At 37.3% G+C, this 21,690-nt stretch overlaps 1 protein-coding gene across 1 annotated transcript in view; it reads right to left on the bottom strand.

The window, feature by feature from the left end:
• LOC306865439 (pro-neuregulin-1, membrane-bound isoform-like) overlaps positions 1-18,860 on the bottom strand; it is a 59,778-nt gene extending 40,918 nt beyond the window's left edge. The window contains exons 1-3 of the mRNA XM_079410034.1: positions 18,644-18,860; positions 14,666-14,840; positions 14,160-14,281 (exon numbers count right to left, since the gene is read on the bottom strand). Coding sequence (XP_079266160.1) covers positions 14,160-14,281; positions 14,666-14,840; positions 18,644-18,740 — 394 coding nt within the window. The 5' untranslated portion in view covers positions 18,741-18,860. The remainder of the gene's footprint in view (positions 1-14,159; positions 14,282-14,665; positions 14,841-18,643) is intronic.
• Between the last annotated feature and the right edge of the window lie 2,830 nt (positions 18,861-21,690).

The following is a 21,690-nucleotide window of genomic DNA, read 5'->3' as shown; positions in this document are numbered from 1 at the left end:
AGATCTCCTAACAGACGCCTGGGAGATCTTGATTCTGTAATTGCTCAGTATTTAACACAAGCAGCCGTCTGAAACTTTGGAAGATAAGGTGAGATAATCCAATCCTTCAAATGGATTAAAGTGAAAATCTCAGTCTCAGAGAACTGAAGGGCTCGGCATCTGCATGATAATGAGCTGTGACCTGCAGATACATGCGCAGCATCATTATCAGACTGACTTCAGGAAACTTCTTGCAGGATGACGGTGCATCACTGCACATTGCTAAAAGTGGCAGAGCTACAAGAAAAAAAGTAGGAGATAAAGAAAAAATGAAGGGAGGGAGATCCGAGATCCGAGAGTGGAAGTCTGGCAGTCCTCCAGCGTTATAATTCTTCAAGCTCTCAAAGTCACAGTGGAGAGCGGATAGTATTACTGACGATCATCTTGCTCTGGAAGGGTATCTGCTAGTCTTTGTGGCGACTCTGACCTTGAAATGGAGCAGAGCCAACAGGAAGTGTCCTCCTCTCACTGCACCACTGCTGCATTATCATGCATTATATGTGCCATGAGTGGGGTCTGATGCAACTCGTGTGGGCAAGTAACTGGAAACAGTGTTTAGATTTGACAACAATCGTCAAGCAGCTTCAAAGGGTCGTCTGCGTCACTATCAACGCCCATCTCAGTTAGTTACGTCCAGGGCTTAGTCACAGGAGTGTGTAGCACAACTGACAAGATACAACACGCCTGCTTTGAACTAACAAAAGCACTCACATCCGGCTCTTCCCTCACTATGAAACATTGCTTAAATGTATAAACAATTAATGTTCTTTGATCCTGTATGAATGGACAGAATGCACTGACAGGGGTTTGCGTAACCATTTTAATCATTCAACATCTAGACCTAGACCTAAAATTGTAATATGCATATGCAGTCAAATATGTGACCCTGGATCCATAAGGGTCAATTTTTTTTAAATTGAGATGTATATATCACATTAAAGCTGAATAAATTAGCTTTGCATTGATGTAAGATTTGTTAAAATAGGACAATATTTGGCCGAGATATAACTATTTGAAAATCTGGAATCTGAGGATGCAAAAAAAAAAATCTAAATATTGAGAAAATTGTCTTTAAAGTTGTCCAAATAAAGTTCTTAGCAATGCATATTAGTTTTGATATATTTATAATAGGAAATTTACAAAATATCCTCATGGAACATGATCTTTACTTAGTATCCTAATGATTTTTGTCAAAAGAAAAATCAATCATTTTGACCCATACAGCGTATTGTTGGCTATTGCTACAAATACATCATGCTATTTAAGACTGGTTTTGTGGTCCAGGGTCACATATGTGAACACTATGACGTGAACACAGATTGTACTTACAGGTCTTTGGAACAATATCGTTAGATTCCAGAGTTTGAGATGGATACTGGTTTGCAGTGGCATTCTGGACGGGTTTGAAGGTGCTCTTGGGGCTGGGTGGAGACACAGAATTTGTGTGGACAGTCACTGCTGCAGTGGGCGTAAAAACGGGCACCTTCGATGAGGGCGACTCAAAGGGTCTGGCCGTGGACTCCCCTTCCACAAAGACCTTGGGCTGTCCTGGGACAGACAGAGTCGACGGGGTGGAAGGTGAGACTGATGCAGAGTTCTGAGTGAAGTCTGAATTGATTATAGGATCCTGTCCTATGCGCTTGAGATCAAGGTGGGTCGGCGGCTCGTATTCGAAGATCTTGTCCACAAAGACCCACTTGAGACCGGCAGTGCAGAGGGCCAGACTTAGCAAGCAGGCCAGGATGGGTAAGATGCAGATTTTTTCAGAGCGGATGCAGTTACTCACCCGCTCCAGATCGAGGCACACACAGCACGCGGCCACAGGCAAAGGCACGCATCCACTCTCAGAGCCGTCGCTGCCCCCCGCCACGTCTTCCTCCGCTTCTTCGGGCATCTCTTTCGTGGCCACCTCAGACAAGGCATCCGAAGGAGCCTCTTGAGATGCAAGTCCGGCAGAGATGTCCTCCGCCGCTTCCGACTTCATCTCTGCCCCTGGTTCGGTCGCTCAGAAGCAGCTGCGCAGTACTCCTCTAATGCTGCGGCAGGCATGCTGCCTCGTAAAGTCTTCTTTCCATTATCAGATCACCAGCGAGGGGGAAGGGACTCGACACAATGCTCAACCGACTAACCTCGTTACTAAAGAGGAAGACTTCCGTGGCTCTGACTTCTGTCGCCCAGGTTCGTTCTCACAGAGCAGGAAGAAAAACACAGGCAGCAAGTCTATAAATAAGGCATATGCTCCAGAGGCCGCCTGAGGGTGGATCCCGCCTCAGAGAGTGCTGCACTCACCTGGGGGCAGGGTTGGAGCGCCTGCAGAAAACGTCTGAATCATCCAAAAGCAGCAGCAGGTGCATGTCCGATCAAAGCACCGACTCTTGGAAAGACTTCTTGCACAGAACCGCACACAAGGATGAGTAGATAGGAGTGAGGATTACACACACCCCTGCTTTCACCCCTCCTCTTTCTCCCTCTCCTTATCCATCACACCAACACACACGTTCTGTCTCCTGCTCTGTCTGCACTGAGCACAGAGTCGGGCAAGTCTGTGCTTGATCCAATTAGGAAGAACAGCAGCGAATGAGGCAGTCTCTCTCTCTCTTTCATTCACTCATCATCTTTCTGCCATTGATTCTGCTGTGGATGAGGATAGAGTTGTATCTCACACATTGATGGGCTGTTTCTCAGGGGAATAGGATGCTATTGTTTCTATTAGTGGTCGAGTGATATGTTTTTTTCAATGGCTAATAGCCCATACTGATATCTAGATGGCAGGATGGGCGATGGCAGATATTATGTCCATGTATATGCATGGTGAATTGATGCATCATGTGTCCACATGCTTTTTTTAAGATTTGAGATTTTAAATTTAAAATCAAATAACATTTTAGGTGCTGCTCACTCTTCGGCTTACCAAGTTTTTTAAAAATACTATTTGGTCCCACTTTATATTAGGTGACTTAACTACTATGTACTTGCATAAAAAATAAGTACAATGTACTCATTGCGTTAATATTGTATTGCAATGCACATTTGCTGCTATTGAGGTGGGATACGGGTAAGGTTAGAGACAGGTTTGGTGGTATGAGTAGGTTTAAGGGTGGGTTAAGGTGTAAGGGATGGGTCAACAGTGTAATTATAAATGCAATTACAGAAATTAATTACATGCAGGTTTTAAAAAAAATATATAAGTACAATGTAAAACGTATGTAAACAATAAGTGCAAGTTCTTTGTACTAAATGATTAATTTAAATGGAAGTACATAGTAGTTAAGGCCACTTTATATAAAGTGGGACCTACCATTTTTAATTATAATTTAGTAGTTGCAAAACATAAAAAAATAGGCATATGCATGTTAAATGTCTATTGGTAGATGTTGAAACTGACAAGAAATGACCACAGTTATTAGATTTTAAGTATTATCTTTTCTCAAAAGGCTGCTGTGGTGCTGATAATAAATGAGAATAAAACATGAATGGAAATGCTTCACGATCCCCTCACAGCATCATTCAATCAAATGCCTGTTTTTAAATCACAGAACTGATTTTTAAAGGCTAAATTGATTTGTTTGAGTAATGTTGGTGTACATTCAGTCTGCCCTTTACTGTTCTATAATCACATTTGCCTGTACATGCTGAAGGAACGCTGACTCAGGGGCCGAGAGATCGCAAGCGGTCCAGAACCCCCATCCAGGGCCAATAAATACTGCATGAGGGACAGACTCCATAGGGAATACTGCAGCCACACCGGAAATCAGAGTGCTTTAATATAATGAGACGTCGTCTTTACACCTCAGCTGTGCTAACACACCATATAAGAACAAAAGCTTTTATAATTAACTGCTTTTGTCACTATTATGTAGTTCAAGTCGTTCATTACTAGTCCTTCACTGCCATTAGATTCATTCACTTCAGTGATCTCAAAATGAAGCTAATTTCACTGTTCACACAGTGAGAATCATCTTTAAAGCCATAATATAATATGGAAGTGTAAATGTAATATAACAAATCATTGAATGATTTAACACATTACATTTAGCATGTACATAATTTAGCATATTACAAAGACAAAACAGGTTAATAAATTAATGTACCTTGAAACTAAACCTCTAAATCCTTCAAACTTGTGTTTGGGTGAATTTCAACATATTCAGTTTCAAAAACTCAAGAAAAAAAAGAAATTATGTTTGGCATTTAAAAAAATAAGCCTGTTTTTATTAAGATTCTTTTTTCAGTCTTATGGATTATATTGCATTTTATATTTTCATGACAATAAATCTTTTGAATTCTTCCCCATTACTTTCAATGACATTTCATCATCAGATTTCCATTACTGTAATACAACAACTTATCAACTTAAATTAAAAGTACCATAAACAAAATAACTTTTTTTTTGCTTCATAGTAACTAGTTTTTTGTAGTTAAAATGTGCTTAATTGTCATGAAAAAACCTGATTTAATATTCTTTGAGCAAAACATAATTTCTTTTGATTTTGGAGTGAAATATAATTTTACGAGTTTCATGAGATTAACAAGGTTTATAACATGAGAGACTCCAAACCTAGTGAGTTAACCCAGACAGAGGCCATCTGTTTAACAGATTAGTCAGATTCAGACTCATCCTTGACATCGTCACTATGTAAGTTTTTACATGATGATGATGATGATGATGATGTTCAAACTCACTCTTTTATGCACACAAACATACAGATTACGTTCGACTGGCCCTCAAACACTGATGTGGGCTGATGACTTGTCACCATTATCAGATGAGCTGGGATTAGTGACCACACAGCACGTGGCATCGAGCCCCTGCAGGGGTAAAGTCCCCTCAGGCCTGTTAAGCTGTCCCACGTCTCATTGCCATTAGGCTGGGATTCAAACGTACACGAGGGTGTGTGTAGGGTCATAAGGTCAGGTCAACAGCCGTGACCCCTCACTCTCACAGAAAAGGAAATGGATTCTCATTGTATGGACAGATGTTAGCGTCCTGCTGGACATACCAGCAACAACTGAGAAAAAAGTCCTTATAAAAAGAAGGTTTACGTGTTTACAAACACAGCTGTGATGTGAAACAGTGTATCTCCCTGCACAGCTCTATGTAGAGACCAACTATTACCCTTAGTTTATATACACCAGATGTACTTGATAAGTAGGACAACAATGAGCTTGATTGAGAAAGTTACTACAAAGCCTTTAGAGGGATTTTGTACGCATAGGTTACTGCGGACTAAGATTGTCACTTTTAATTACTGAATATGTTAAAGGGGTCATGAACTGCCTCTGTTTTTTATTTTGTACTGTTCTCTGAGGTCAACTTGTAAAGGTTATCAAGATTTTTACATAAAAAAACATCATAATTTAGAAGTAAAAGGCTATTTTCTGTCCTGCTTTTGACCCCCTCATCAGAACGCTCTGTTTGAATAGGCGTGGAGGATTGTAGACTCAGAAGTTAATGCCCACTGCTGTGATTGGCTAATAGTTGTGCATGTTTCACAGAGTACATTCTTCATAGATGGACGCTGCTGTGATTTAGATTAAAAACGCAATCTGTTTAGCAGACAAAGCAATAGTGATAATGTAATAAAAACAGTTGCTCACACTTGTGTTGTGACATTACTGTCAGTTCCAATATAGTCGACACAGCAACGTCTTTCAGTTTCAATCTTTCTGAAAATCCTGCATCAAATTGTGCTTTGTTTGTAAACAAATCTGTGATAAAATGAAATGAACACAGGACCGAGTTCTTACTGATACAGTCTGGATCTTCATTAAAAATAAAGTTCATTCACTCTTTCTTAACGTTGGGATCAGAAGGAAGGCAATGCAACACAACTTGAGTCTTGTTGTCTTCAGAGCATCTTTATCGTTTGATTTCTGCACAGACCTGCATTCGCCTCGTTATTTACACTACATGCGTGAATTGGTGGGCAGGGCTAAACAGGCAGTGGTATAGAATCAGTGGGCGGGGCTAAAGTGGCAGTGATGTAGAATCGGTGGGCGGGGCTAAACAGGCAGCGATGTAGAATCGGTGGGCAGGGCTACAGGCAGTGATGCAGAATCGGTGGGCGGGGCTAAACAGGCAGCGATGTAGAATCGGTGGGCAGGGCTACAGGCAGTGATGTAGAATCGGTGGGCGGGGCTAAACAGGCAGTAATGTAGAATCGGTGGGCAGGGCTACAGGCAGTGATGTAGAATCGGTGGGCAGGGCTACAGGCAGTGATGTAGAATCGGTGGGCGGGGCTAAACAGGCAGTGATGTAGAATCGGTGGGCAGGGCTACAGGCAGTGATGTAGAATCGGTGGGCAGGGCTAAACAGGCAGCGGTGTAGAATCGGTGGGCGGGGCTAAACAGGCAGTGATGTAGAATCGGTGGGCGGGGCTAAACAGGCAGTGATGTAGAATCGGTGGGCGGGGCTAAACAGGCAGCGATGTAGAATCGGTGGGCAGGGCTACAGGCAGTGATGTTGAAGCAGGCGTTGATCTTCCTCTGCAGAGGCGGTGTTTATCCACACTATTACATTATAGAGTAAAGCTGTTTACATCCACAAGCTGTTGTTTTGGCAGAATGGCCAAAGAGCCATTAGACTAACGGCTACGTTTTGAGTTCTGAAACTTACAGGATGTTTTTATAGTACAGTGACCTCTTATATGTCAAAAGATCAAGATAATTTTGGTTTCTCAGTTCATGACCCCTTTAATATTGAGTATATATAGATAAAAATCTACATACTAAAAGGGAAATGGCATACGTCTATATGGTATAATGAAATATAATTGTTCAGATAATAAAGGCCAGTGTATTCAGAGTTACAATGGTATCACTATAAATAGTATAATAAAACCTACTATTTAAACCTACTATTTGACAAATTCAAACATCTGACCTGCTAACTTTAAGTATTCATGAAGTGAAATGAGGATAAATTCTAAATCCTTTTAACAGGAAGTTTAATTAATTATAAATTGCTAACAATTGTGAATTCTGTCCTGGAATAATCTCTGATCAGTAAAGTGAAACAGCATGGGTTCGGCGTGTGACGGGTTACTTGTGCATTAGGAGATGAGACGCTTTTCATGCCAAACACGTCAAGGCAAGAGTTTTATTAACAAAGCAGAACAAGGTCTTGGGCAGCAATTCAATAACGCTGCCTTTCTCTGCTGACGCACAAACATCGGGGACCTTTTAAAGAAATTCTCCTGTGCTATCATAGAGCAGTGAGACACGGTGCTGGACGGCTGGAGTCAGACGCAGCGTCACGTCTGACCGTGTGCTAGTGTCCTCGCCTCCAGCAGCCGCCCGACTGGTGCCGCAGTTGCAGGATCATCCATCTCACACAACATGAAATCATCTTCCTGGTCTTACTGATACATTAGGGCATGTTATCCAAAGAAAATAATGTTATGAAATGATTCAGCAAAATATAACTTTTGCCACCTCTCAAAAGACTTCAATATAAAAACAAATCCTAGCCTACATTGTTTCTCATCTAATGGTGTCCCATGCTGCCTTTTTCATGTTTCATCTTTTCATGTTTCATACTGTAAAAAAATTAAAAATAAATAAATAATATATATATATATATATATATATATATATATATATATAGCTGTATAAAGGCCTCAATTCAAACGGCAGCATGATCATCACTTTCTCTTTACTACTAGTTTTAATGTGAAATAAACATGAATGAACATCTCATGCTTCATGTAATTTTTTAATTAACATGTTAATTTAAAAACTGCATAATGTTCAGTTTACATGTTTGCATACAATTTTTTTTAAGTTGAGTGTTGATTGTATTTAAATATAAATAGTAGGGTAATTAAATTTAAGTTTGAACGCTGTTGTTAATTGTAACCTTACAGTAATGTAAAAGAGCTGCTTATAATTTAGACTAGAGCATATAGCTGAGGTAGATTTTTATCCCAAGAAAATTCATTATTATTGAATTTATTTAAAGAAAAAGCCATTTGTTCAGTAAACCACCGTTTAATAACAGTATATATATATGTTTATTTTTTTGCATGAGAACAAAACTGCACAAGATATTGAGACTTGTACATATCTTGAAATTTTTTTTTGTTCTTTTAGTTGATCTTTTTATTTGTTCAAAATAGGGCTGTGCAAATAATGGAATGCGATGATCATGTGCATCTCGTCAGTAAAGCCAGTTCTGTGATGAGATGCGCATGATCATCGCATTCGATTATTTGCACAGCCCTAGTTCAAAACATTCTTTATTTTAGTACATTTCAGTATTTCCTGTTTATTATTATTTTGATCGCTTGATTGTTATTTAGCACTGCTCGACTGGACAATATTTTTATCAGACAACACTTCACACAGGAAACAGCTACGCAATCACTAATTCACCGAACATTAACCAAGAAAACTTACAGGATTTTATTAACTTATTTTTCTAAATTTGGAATTAACTCTGGAAATGAAAATACGGTATATCATCTGAACAGATATACATTTGTCCAAGGCCAAAGCAGATATAAAACAATGAAACAAATGATTATCCTCTTGCCAAGCTCTGCGATCTCTCTTAAAGCCTTTCAATGTCACACTGCTGATGCATTTAGTCAATTTATCATTGTAATGATGTCTCTGTAAAAGCCAAACTCTCCTGATCCTGCTGCAGTGCAGTGCGCAGCACTCAGCATACTGTAATTATTCATGTGGTCTGGAGGTGCAGTGTGTTCTCTCCTTCTGAGCTTTTCCCAAATGGCTTTCAGTCGGAAGAGTGTGGCGTGACAGAGACCACTACAGACAAAGACCTCGTTTACACGCTACAGTCTGCAGACCACTGCAGTAACACCTCCAGAACTGACTCCTGTCCACACCTACAGCATTGTGACGCTCTCTAAAGGCCAATCTGACTCATATTTTGGGTTGGTGAAAAAGTAACCACCCAGAACGCAGTACATCAGATCCCTAGGCGATGCAGAACACCCTATTGACTGTACAGGGAGACCTTGGCAAACACCCACAGCACTCCAGCCTGCTGGCAGTGAGGTTTGCAGAGGAAAGCACCACTCACCAAAATGCATTTCACTCTGATCTGGTTTGGTCTATCGTTAATCAGCGGTCCTCCACAGACCTTTACACATGTCTAGACACTGTAATTAAAACCTGACCCGTTCAGATGACCACTTAGAAAAGCATTCAGACATATGCAGAGAATCTAATGAATGATACTGGACCCAAATTCCACATGTATGACATATCTTCTTGTCCTGCAGCACAGCTGGACTTTACTGATTCGGACCACAGAGCTCACACAGACACTGAGACAAAACACAAATGAAACTGGCCCTAAAATGTCACTCCTAATTGTTTTACATGGGGCCATGATGTAATTTCTGCATTTATCAGTGCTAGTCTGTGATTTTTTTGCCGTCCAGTAACGGAAATGTCAGTGTTTTTCCTCCCACCTCCCAATTCCCAGCCAAATGAACAACTTTTTTTTTTACATCCAGCAGCATTGTGTGGTAATGTAACCGAGCAATGTCTTGAGTTTTGTAAATCTTGTTTGACCACTGCTGCAGATACAGATTTGGCTCAAACAAGCTTGTTTCAGAGAACCAAGAACTTTGAATTGAAATGAACTATGGCTGTGTGTGAACAAAGTTCAGAGAGTGACAACTGCATTAAATATGTATAAGAAATTATGATTCGCACTCACGACACAAACGTTTCGGCTACCAAGTCTTCCTCGGTGTGTGAATATAGTTTACAGTTCACATTTGCTGAATATAATATAAAGTGGGACCGATCCTTAATATTCAGTAAAATGATCCATTTAACTGCACTAGCAAGGCTACTCTCCCGGGTTCCTCCGTAAAATGCGCTGCACACACTCTAATATTTGGGTTGAACTGTCCTGGAACAGTGTTGTAAATACAACTGAACCACTGATTTCAAGTTGTGTCCTCTTTTGGAAGCCGAAACAAAGTAGTTTCTCTTTCACAATGAAACACAGCGTCTCCAGGACACAGCGTCTTTAACTTTTATAAAGAATATCTCTTTGGTTTTGAGACTTTAGTCTTTGCAAATTCAGGGATCTTATCTATGCACAAACAGCTTGTAACACTCCAAAGAGAAAGGAAAACTTGAAATCGCATCATATGACTCCTTTAAATGGGTTTCATACCCTAGTAGAAAAATAATATATTTAAAATACATTTATTTCATACTAAGTATAGTTCAAATCTATTAACATTTTCTGACTCTTACTGATATAAAAAATATAATTAAACTTTATTTGGAGCGTACTACTTGTGCAAAATGTACATTTCTTAATATTAAACACTATTAATAAGATTGTATGATCTTTAAATTATATCATATTGTCAAATGTTAAAGTGTACCTAAAGTGCAATAGTTCCACTTTAGCACAAATATACTTGAGTATATCTTTAGTTGGACTTCAGCACTACTTCAGCACAATTAAAGTGCATTTAACACAAAATTAGTTGTTCCAGTTTAGCAGATTTTAAGTATACCAGTTTAGTATACTAAAAGTAAAATTGCAGGGTATTTTTATTAAGTGCATAAATATGTAAATGTATTTGTAGTATACTTAGGACAAAATAAATGTCTTTCAAATACATTTTAGTATATTTATTTTTCACAAGGGAAGTTATTGACCTGAATTGAAAGAACACTGAATTAAACTGAGCAGAATAATGACTCTACTGTCTTCTGTAGAGCATAACTGATTAATTATACAACGTTAATCTGTATTGCATAAAGTGCATCTAATAAACGTGACTTGATTTGTAGAAGATGAGTCAGAACTATATTTGGTTTGTATATCTTTTCCAAAAAAAAAAAAAAAAAGAAGCACAAAAACTCAGTGTTGTCAACATTAATTGAGATAAAAAAGGTGTTACATGATCAACTGGAATATAATACCAGTCGTGGCATCAGTGGAATGGAGAGAGTCTGTTTCCTTGAAATGGGTCAAATGAGAAGCTTTGATGAATTTGGTGGAAGTCTATGAGGAAGTGTCTAATGGTGGCCGGTGGTCTCACGTTACAAGAGAGGACCGCTTATATGGGGAACCTGAGGGGAAACTACTCAGACAAAATCCCACAAATCAATAAAGTGTAAATGCAGATCCATACAGCCTTTGGAAAGGAGATGGATTTAGGGTTTTGGAGCATGCAGCGTTTATCTGGCTTCAGATACGACTGTAAGCTCTGAAAGTGGACAAAGCTCAGCACGTCTCTAACTCATTAAAGTCACCCACAGACAATTACTGACCACCATCACCGCAGGAAAACTGTTATTATACATCACATCCTCTCTACAAACTCTGACAGAGAAGTTGGGGTCTCTAAAAGGATGGTCCTCCTCTGTTGAAAACACTTTCTTGGAGTTAGTGAATGGGTTTATACATGTATCAGAAACCAGGCTGCATTTGCATTTTATTTTGATTTTATTTAGAACAGCACAGCTCTAGTCTCCTGCTCCTGGCCATGATAATGAACACAGCATGTTTAACATCCTAAAACCACGCACTACAGTGAAAATCTGTACAGAACTGTATTCTTTAGCTGGTTTGTGAGGCATCAATACCAGGCCGTTTACAGTAATTAACATTAACAGATTAGCTTGCTGTTCTCATGCCTGAGGGGAGACATGGAAGAGCTCATACTTTTCTCTCTTGGCAATCATTCAAATGCACTGCATTCTCACTAATTAAAAAAAGGCATTAAGAAACCGGATTGGCGGGAGCAGAAAACGGATCATTTTTGCAATGTTGCAACTGGGCTAGAGGAGCCCCATTTAGCTTTCAGAAGATATTTATGAGCCACTGCTTTTTAGACTCACAACAGTTGATCAATATCACAATTTGGGCTGTATTACAGTTGTGGATGCAAGTAAGCAGACAGAATGAGTTTAATGCGAGTTACATATTTTACTGAGGAAAGGTAGCGTTTGCCCATGCAAAATTCACCACAATGCTTGGGTGGCCAGGGCATTGCTATGCTGGTTATAAGTGGAGTTTAGAGCAGCTGCAACAAGCACATTAAGTGTCCAAACATTCGGTTTAAATAAGTGCATCTTCTGATTATTTGAAGTGCACTTCTTCTTGCTGGAATTTTCAGTGTTAACACACCACTCACACTATTTATACTACAAAGTGGAGCAATTACGTGAACTGGGACGCACTAACAGTGATATTCAGGTCTTCAGATGTGGCTTGGGTTCTTCAATATGCATCAATGGGATTTGTTTTACCCATTCTATGGTCTAGCAGGTGAAAGTGATGCACCTGATCATTTAACAGCACAGCACACCTCTCCTTAAAAAGAAATCATTCATATCTTTGACTGCATCACTTTGAGCACTAGTACTCGTACTTGATAACCAACTTACCCAACAACACTAATAAGCCAATTAATTAGACAGAAATTCTAAAAGCAAATAATTTGAATTTTAAACAAGCTTTAAGTGAATTTTAAACAAGACTGAACCTAAAAAAGCAGCTGATCTTGTGTTGCACAGATGTGATGAGAGTGATCTTTGCCATCAAAGCACTTTACATGAAAACCACTTGACTTGAAGAACTTTGCCCTTTCTTTAAGCTCCTGCTCATGAAACACTAGTCTAGACAACAGCTTATTAATAACTGCTTATCTAGCTTTTATAAAACCTCTCTGTTTGAACTATTATGTAAAAATGTGAAGCTTCATAAAACTTTCCTGTGTGATTCACCGTTCAACATGATTCATACATCACATTACAGAGCTCCGGGCAGCCCTACAGTATCTTATTTGCAGTGGTAAGGCCAGAAATCCCTTATTCTGTACCTCTAAACCATCATATCATTTATTATTTGGAATTATTTCAAAATGGGCTTCTGAATGAATTAAAAATTCAATGTTAGTGGGACTAACCCTAACATAGAAAAGAAGAGAAACTATACATTTAGATTTTGAATAAATATGCTACAGTCAAAAGGCTTTGAACGGTAAGATTGGGGATGTTTTTTAAAGAATTATCTTCTGCTCACCAAGCCTGCATTTATTTGATCCAAAATACAGCAAAAGCAGTAATATTGTGAAATATTTTTACCATTTAAAATAACTTCTTTCAATTTGATTATATTTTAAAGTGTAATTTATTTCTGTAATCAAATCTGTATATATATATATATATATATATATATATATATATATATATATATATATATATATATATATATATATATATATATATATATATATATATATATATTATTATATATATACTATATATATATATATATATATATATATATATATATATATATATATATATACACTATATATATATATATATATATATTATTTTTTTTGGGGGGGGGGTATAAATTAATACTTTTATTTAGCAAGCATGCTTTAAATTGATCAAAGGTGATGATAAAGACATTTATAATGTTACAGAAGTTTATATATCAGATAAATGCTGTTCTTCTGAATTTTCTATTGAAAGCAGCCTGAAAACATAAGAATATTAGAATGATATCTGAAGGATCATGTGACTGGAGTAATGATGCTAAACATTTAGCTTTGAAATCACAGGAATAAATTACATTTTTAAATAGAAAAGTTATTTTAAATAGTAAAAATATTTCAAAATGTTGCTGTTTTTGCTGTACTTTGGATCAAATAAATTCAGGCTTGGAGAGCAGAAGAGAATTCTTTAAAAACAAAATCTTACTGTTCGAAAACATTTGACTGGTAGTGTACAAAAACCTGAATACTCCCTCATTTATATAACCGAATCAGTTATATAATCCGATTAGCTTTTCAACTTTTCAAGGCTACATGAGGTCTGTCGAGGAGAAACTGAATCACCAGAATGAATCTGACTTCACAAAGCTACATATTGTATGAGAAAAAGAGAGGATGAACTGATTAATAAGCCTGAATCAGACTTTCCTGAGAGAGAAGTTCGCTTAGGACGATCTTGCAGTTTTGATTAGCTTTTTTCCAGTATATTCTGGCAGCTTGGATTGTGTGGTAGGCTACGGCCATCGTTCTGGGTGGACCAGTGTAACTATAGCCTCGCCACTGATTTGCACATTGATTTTAATACTTGTAAAAAGGATGCATTCTTACTTTTCCTGACGGTTAGGCTTGCTGTAGTGTTTGTTTTTCCAAGGTTGTTGACTGCCTCACAGGTGTATAAACCAGCATCTGCTTCTGTGGACTTCCTGATCAGCAGTTCAGATATTTTCCCCCTGTAGAAAGTTACATTATGTTGGTTCTTTATATTGCTTCTCAAAAGTCCAACGCTGTACCAAATCAACAGTCTTGCATCATTAAGAGCTGAATTTAAGTGTAAAATAGAGTTAATGCAATGCTCTTGCACAGTATCTCGGCACAGGCCTGTTTGGATTGCACAGGGTTAAATTTGACAATCACCTGCCCACATGCAATACACCTGGCTGATATCTGTTCCTGTAAATACAACAGTAACATTTCTGACTCGAAGCTAAATCTTTGTTCATCCTGAACAACTCATAGCTAATCATGTGTTTTTCTTATGAAGCAAAATCTTCATGCAGCATGAACAACATATAATCATGTTTCTTCTTAAATATTATTCTGTTATAGGAACTTACTGTTTCTTTTTTTTAAGCTTTATGCTTTTGGGTTTGTTTTTTCCTGCCAGTTCTTTTCCGTTCTTGTACCACTTAATGCTGGGCGCTGGGTTTCCCGCCACAATCTCACACTTCAGTACGGTCTTTTTTCCGTCCTCCACCGTCACGCTCCGCAGATCCTTTAACTTGGGCTCCGCTGAAACAAAAACACAGAACATAAAACAGAAATTACTCACAGAAAGCCATCAACCCTCACGAGGGTGAATCTTGCAATATTTCACCCCATTCTAAGTATATTCTTATTGTAGAGGCATTTGAGGAGAAGCTCTTCTTAAATGGCATGAAATCATGTCAAAAAGAAAAAAGGAAAATGGGCTTAATTATTTGCAGAAATATTACTCAGATGTTCTCTGGAAGCCACACTGCTGTCCTCTCAGTAAATGACTAACACAGACAAAAAAGAAAGCATAATTGTCCCCTCATCAGAGATATTTTATGATGCCATGAAACTGTCTAGTTAAATGTGATGCTTTGATTTGATATTCAGCCGAATAAACAGCCATATAAATATAATTTGTGTTGTGCAGTATATGACAGAAGTACCCATGAAGACACTAATAAACTGAAAGCCACACATTTTTGAATTCGTAAAAATGTGCACACACTTGAGTGGATGTCATACAAACACAGGTTAAACTGTCAGGTTTCAATCAATCAAGCCCAATTACACAAATATGTGTGAATTCATTCTCAAAATAGTGACAGTTCCAAACATATGTGCTGACACAAAAGAGACACTATATACTTTAATTCATGCATATTTAACCTGAAAGTGTTTTTCATAAATATCAGGTCAGACCATGTTGTCACATGTTTTATATAGTGTGTTGTAAATGTAGTATTAATAAATTTATAATGAATAAAACAATGGTTTTGCATGTAATCCTTTCATTAATTATTTCGGTTCAATTCTACAAACATCACATCATCTCTCTTAAAGAAAGAAACATCATAACATGACTTAAGCGGGAAAGGTAGATTCACAGCTACACTAAATAATATTTCCATGTGTTTCTTCTTTAAAAGATAGGGTTAGCCTAACATCTTCCTGTCTCAGCACAAACTAGCTATAAGTCCAAACCAGCAGGGGGTGATAGCAGTGCTGCAGTAATAACTCAAGTTTTTTGTTTTTTTCATTTATTCAGAGAGGATGTTCTGGAGAGATTTTTTCTGTGATTATTCACCCTCTAATGCTGCTGTGTTGATTATAGTGAGAATGTTATAGGAATGATTACAATAACGGCCCCACAGACAGCACAACCCAGGTGAAAAACAAGTGCACTTCCAAAATGTACTTAAAGTGCTCTATTTTCATGCACTAATTTGCATCTAAGTGTACTCAAATGTGCTATTTTGAGACACCATGAATATGAACTAAAATGTGATTTTAACATCGCTATAACTACAGCAAATAAAAATGTATTTAGTTAACAGTAAATTACTAACACTTAGTACACTTGAACCTACTAGTGTCTGAAAGATGGGTTGAAGTGTACTTAGTTGTAGCTAAATACATGTTTTAATACTGAGATAGTATGTTAAAAGCACATTTTAGTTCACATTCATGGTGTGCTCTTAAGATTACACTTGGATGCTCTTAAGATTATCTTAAAAAGTACTAAAGAACAATTTTTAGTATATTAAGTACAAAATTTGTACTTAAACTTTAAGTAAACTTTAAATTTAGTTTTTGACATGGGAAGCTCATATGGCACAGGTTAACGCCTTTATTCTGGCTATTTATTCTTGAATTCTGGGCTGGTAAATCTAACAGAAGTCAGATTTCTACTGAACAGCTGCTCAATTTATTGTGAATCATCAGAAACACTAAACTCTGATTCAGTCCAAACCCCCAGTTCCCAATGATAAACTATACAGCTCAAAAATCTTGCTCATCCGCAGGAGGCTATTGCCTTATCTTACAACATTTCCTCTTGACAAGGTGCTTTTAATAACAGGAATCGTTTGCACAGCACAGTGATGACAGCAATACAGACAGACCTGAAAGAAATCTCTACTGGGACACCGATTGGGTTTCCTCACATAGATGCCGTCCATCCACCAACATGCTCCACTGAGTGCGTTATAAATGCATGTCATATTTTACCATAGTAAAATCATGGACACATAACACTGAGCAGCTTTATTTGTGTCTGATCTCTGTTTCCTCGACTCGACGCAGTCTCTGTGTCCAGGCTGCTGCCCATCCAGCTGTTTCTTTATGTCACGGACCAGTTCCCTTTGGGGAAACTCCTACACTGATTCTTAGGCCGCAAAATCGAGTCGGATCAGGGTCCACATTCCAGTACAGCGAGAGAAGAATTCCATGATCTAATATGAGGTTCAGACAGACAGATCAGCCCCTGATCTTATTTTCCCTTTTTCCAAACAATAATAAAACTGTTGTAATTAAAGGGGGGGGGGGGGGGGGGGGGGGATCCATTAGTGATATACCTCTGACTGGAGGAGTATACCACACAAACTTACATTAAAACTCCAAACCAAACAGAACTACCTTACAAAGTGTACATAGATGTATTTACATTACTATCATATACAGTATTCAATCTGGACACTTCAGCCGCTCTTAGACATGTCTAAATGATTCATCAACATCACTTTTTTTCCTCAAAATCAACATGCTGTGAATCAGCTGGTGTTTTGCTGATTTTTAGTGATGTATAAAGTCAGTTCTCCTCACACAGGTGTCCTAGCAGAAAAAGCACAGGTGTAGAGAATCACATTAACCAGGGACTACTAACCACAAAAAAGTGGCACAATGCCTTTGCCTTTATTTTAAACGCTAGATCTATTTTTGTTTTATCATTTTTTCTTTTAGATTTCAAAGATTTCATACAATAAATAAAAGTTGCTTTGATATTTTATGTCTAACGGAGAGACATTCAAACATTTTTAAGTTGACTCGAAGGTCCAAACACTTCAGTAATTCCTGGCATGTGTTTACACACACACACACACACACACATGCTGCCACTGTGCTGAAACTCAACGAACAGGACTCATTTTACACAAGCGAGTTTCATCTAAAGCTGGCACGAGCGTGTTTCAACATGAGCGTATTACCGAATCAGTGCTGAGAAACATGAATGAAAGCCTTCTGCCTAATATTTCACCAGGAGATCATTCAAAGAATCTATTCCCTGCTGTCATAAAATAAATAAAATATTAATGGAAAACTTTTCTTATCACACAATGTTAATACTTAGTGTTAATAATCAATAACCAAGAGTTTGTGTTCAGTTACATACAATGGGGTCCAAAAATGACAGCATCTGATTCAAATCTAATTTAAATTTGAAAATAAACAGTGAAATTCTGAAATGGAATATTGAACTATTGCATTTCAGAATTTCACCTGATATTGAATTTTGTTGCTTTGGAGCATCTCAGATCATGCTGGTGAACATGCTCATCAGGTGTAGTTCATGCATCTCCAGTGCTGCTGTCATTAAAGTAAAAAAGACAGACCAAATACTGAGACCTTCTCACATTTAAGTACATTTTTCCAATTCAACCTTTCGCTTAAATTGTTTTTAGATAAATATAATGCAAATAAATAGAATTCGTGAAGGTACAATTTGCATTCGATATGAGAAATGTTGAATGCCACCGAACCATCATAAAATCATCTATAAGTTAAGCAGCCTGAATGATAAACGGGAACCCTTTCCATGAAGTCACCAGACCGGTGGGTCATGTTAATGGTTACAAACATTTCTGCCCTTTTTCCTTTGATAGAGTCACAGGCGAACAAACATCACAGTGGATTGCAACACCTGTAACCCAAAAGCGCAGCTCAAGAGTAAAAAAAGCTGAACTCAGAAACAATTGAAGCCTACTCAGTAGTCAAGCTGTCAATCCATTCACATCACCCAAACCCTGACACGTTTCCCACACCTCAGCGGAGCAGCGCTTTACCTTGCGGGGAGTTGTCAGACCTGCTTGATCTCTCAGGGTCCTTATCCTTTTTCTTTACGCCACTTTTCCCTTCTTTACTTGTATTCTTCTCAGACATGATGGCCTTTAGGTCTGTGAAGATGTCAGTCAGTCAAAGTGTGAATGTGGACTCCCTCCAGCCAACTGTTGAACAGAAACTCTTCCCCGTGAGCATGTGTATTTTACAGCTCAAAGAGGCGGGACCAACTCTCAATGTGTCAGATTTCTGCATCTCCCACATTACAAGCAGTGTGTGCTTTACTAATCTCTGCTTTTCTTTATTTGTCATTTAGTAACCACAGCTATGTTAGGGTATTTAAGAGAGTGACTGCTGCTGCTTTGAAGACATGATTCTTTACCAGTGTTGGGGAGTACCTAGTTACATGTAAGGGAATTACGTAATTTAATTACAAAATAAATGTAACTGTAATCTGTTACAGTTACTAAGAAAAAAAATGTAATTAAATTACAAGTTACTAATGTTAATGATTACAAAGGGGTTACATCTGAATTTTTTCCACACATATACATATTTAATTGATTTATTTCCCAAATTGCATTGACTGCTCTGAAATATGAGACAGCAATGTTTCAGGAGTTTAGGACACAGAATAGGACGCCTTTATACGATAACTGTTCATTTCCTATTTGGATTTATGTATATGCTTTATTTTTTTTTAAGATTATCTGTTAGATGCCAGTGTTTCCTGCATAGTTATGCAATGATTTGATTTCAAAAACAGCTATTAAATTATTTCATGTTATGTTTTTAAATCTGTATTTAACCTCAGAACGGTTTCAATGTAAAAAGCGGTGCTAAAGTCTGATTTTGTAGTGGCTTTGATTTAAATTAAATGATTATAATCTTAATTCAACTGATGGAGGATTTTGAAAGTCTGACAGTAATCAGTGTTGAGGTTAACCCTGCCTGGTTTAAATGTTTGACAATGATTAAGTTAAAACATTCATTCGAAATTTAGAAAAGCAATCAAATAATAATCAAATGTAATCAGTTACATTACTTTAATAAAGCAACTGAAATAGTTACACTACTTAGTACATTTTAAATAGGATAACTTGTAATCTGTAACCTATTACATTTCCAAAGCAACCGTCCCAGCACTGTTCTTTACACGGCTCTGATTCATGCGTACAGTATAAACGGCAAAGTTGTCACATGGGTGCTGTCATGGCTTGTACTTATACACCGTGATTACACTAAGTACTGTGAAATGTGTCATAACAAAATACTCAGCAGTAATTTATCAATAGAAAAATATTATACACACATAATACTTATGTCATACATAAGATGCATGTCACATCGCTGACATAAGCATGGCAAGCTTGACAAGACCACGCACGCTTGATTTCAGTTTTTGCTGTTATCACTGTTTGATGTGGATCTGTCTTGTTACAGCAACCAAGATGATCATCCTACAACACTCTGAAACTGGAGCTTTACAATGTGGATCCATTCAAAAGAAATATGGGTAACACTTTAATTTAGGGTCTCTTAACTAGTTGCTTATTAGTAGGGATGCACGATATTATCGGACTGATATCGAAATCGGCCAATAATGACTTTAAATGTAAATATCGGCATCGGCCTGACATGCAAAATTATGCCGATATGTCTTGCCGATAAGGGGAAGGGGTTAACTCGCATGTGCTCAGGGTGTGCTAGCGATTAGATCACGTCAGCAATGTGGCTCATTCTTGAAGCAAAGTTTTGTCTGAATGATGAATAGATTGACTGTTTTGGATCGCTGCTTTTAATGTGTGAAGGCATGTACAGAATGACGCGTTCGGTGTGGGATAGAGTAAACAGTTATAGCACAAGCAGGGGCAGCAGTGACAGCCTCCCCCAGGTCCTAATGCCCGTTCGGTAAGGAGTTTTAATAGTAGGGGCGCTGTTGGCCTACTTCTAATTAAATTAAAAGTAAAATAGCCTACACAAATAACATTTAGACTGTGTTTCTGATTAAATAAAGCAGTAATTGATGTAATAAAATAAGTATGTTTTGATTTAATGGTCAGAAGCTATAGCTTACATGAAAAAAAAAAAATCACAAACATGACACTTGTAAATTAAATAATTTTATATATACTGATTTATTCATTAATGTGTAACATTTTATTTTTTAAACAAATCATGAGCTCTAAAAGATTTTCAGAATTTTTACAACTCTTTTGTTTTAGACCATCTACAAATGTTAAATCTTAAAATAAAATATTAGGGTTAACACTGCATCTTTCTGGGGGAAAAAATGCAGCGATTGATATAGTTGATTTATATTTATTTTCAAAGCTTCAATGTACTGTTAAAAAACCTTTATTATTTTTAATTTAATTCTAATAAATAAGTTCTTGTTTAAAAACTAACCAAAATTAATAATATTTTGCTTATAATTTCTGCACAGGAGAGACTTGGTGTTGTTTTCAAACAAAAGGAAATATATCGGTATCGGCATCGATATCGGCCAAAATGAGTTGAAAAATATCGGCATATCGAATATCGGCAGAATTCCAATATCGTGCATCCCTACTTATTAGCATGCATATTACTAGAATATTAGCCATTTATTAGTAGTAATTAAGCACATATTAATGCCTTATTCTACATGATCTTATTCTACCCAATACCTAAACTTAACAACTACCTTACTTACTATTAATAAGCAGCTAATTAGGAATTTATTGAGGGAAATGTCGTAGTTAATAGTTAATAAGTGTTCCCTATTCTAAAGTGTTACCCAAATATGCTAAACAAAAAAGCAGATCTGATTGATCAGGCTACACTATAATTATAATAACTATCGCAACTTTAAAACTAAACAAATGAATCATTGACGTACTGCTCCTTTCCTATCCTAAGCAAATAACTGAGTGCACTTAAAACAATAAAAGGTATTATGGTATTATGGTAAATACCTAAAAGGTATTTAGGTATTGGGTAGGATTAGGGATGTAGAATAAGGCATTAATATGTGCTTAATTACTACTAATAAATGGCTAATATTCTAGTA

Source organism: Barbus barbus (assembly GCF_936440315.1).
Source record: "Barbus barbus genome assembly, chromosome: 47".
In the NCBI taxonomy this organism is placed as follows: domain Eukaryota; kingdom Metazoa; phylum Chordata; class Actinopteri; order Cypriniformes; family Cyprinidae; genus Barbus; species Barbus barbus.
This window is presented reverse-complemented; position numbering and strand designations above follow the sequence as displayed.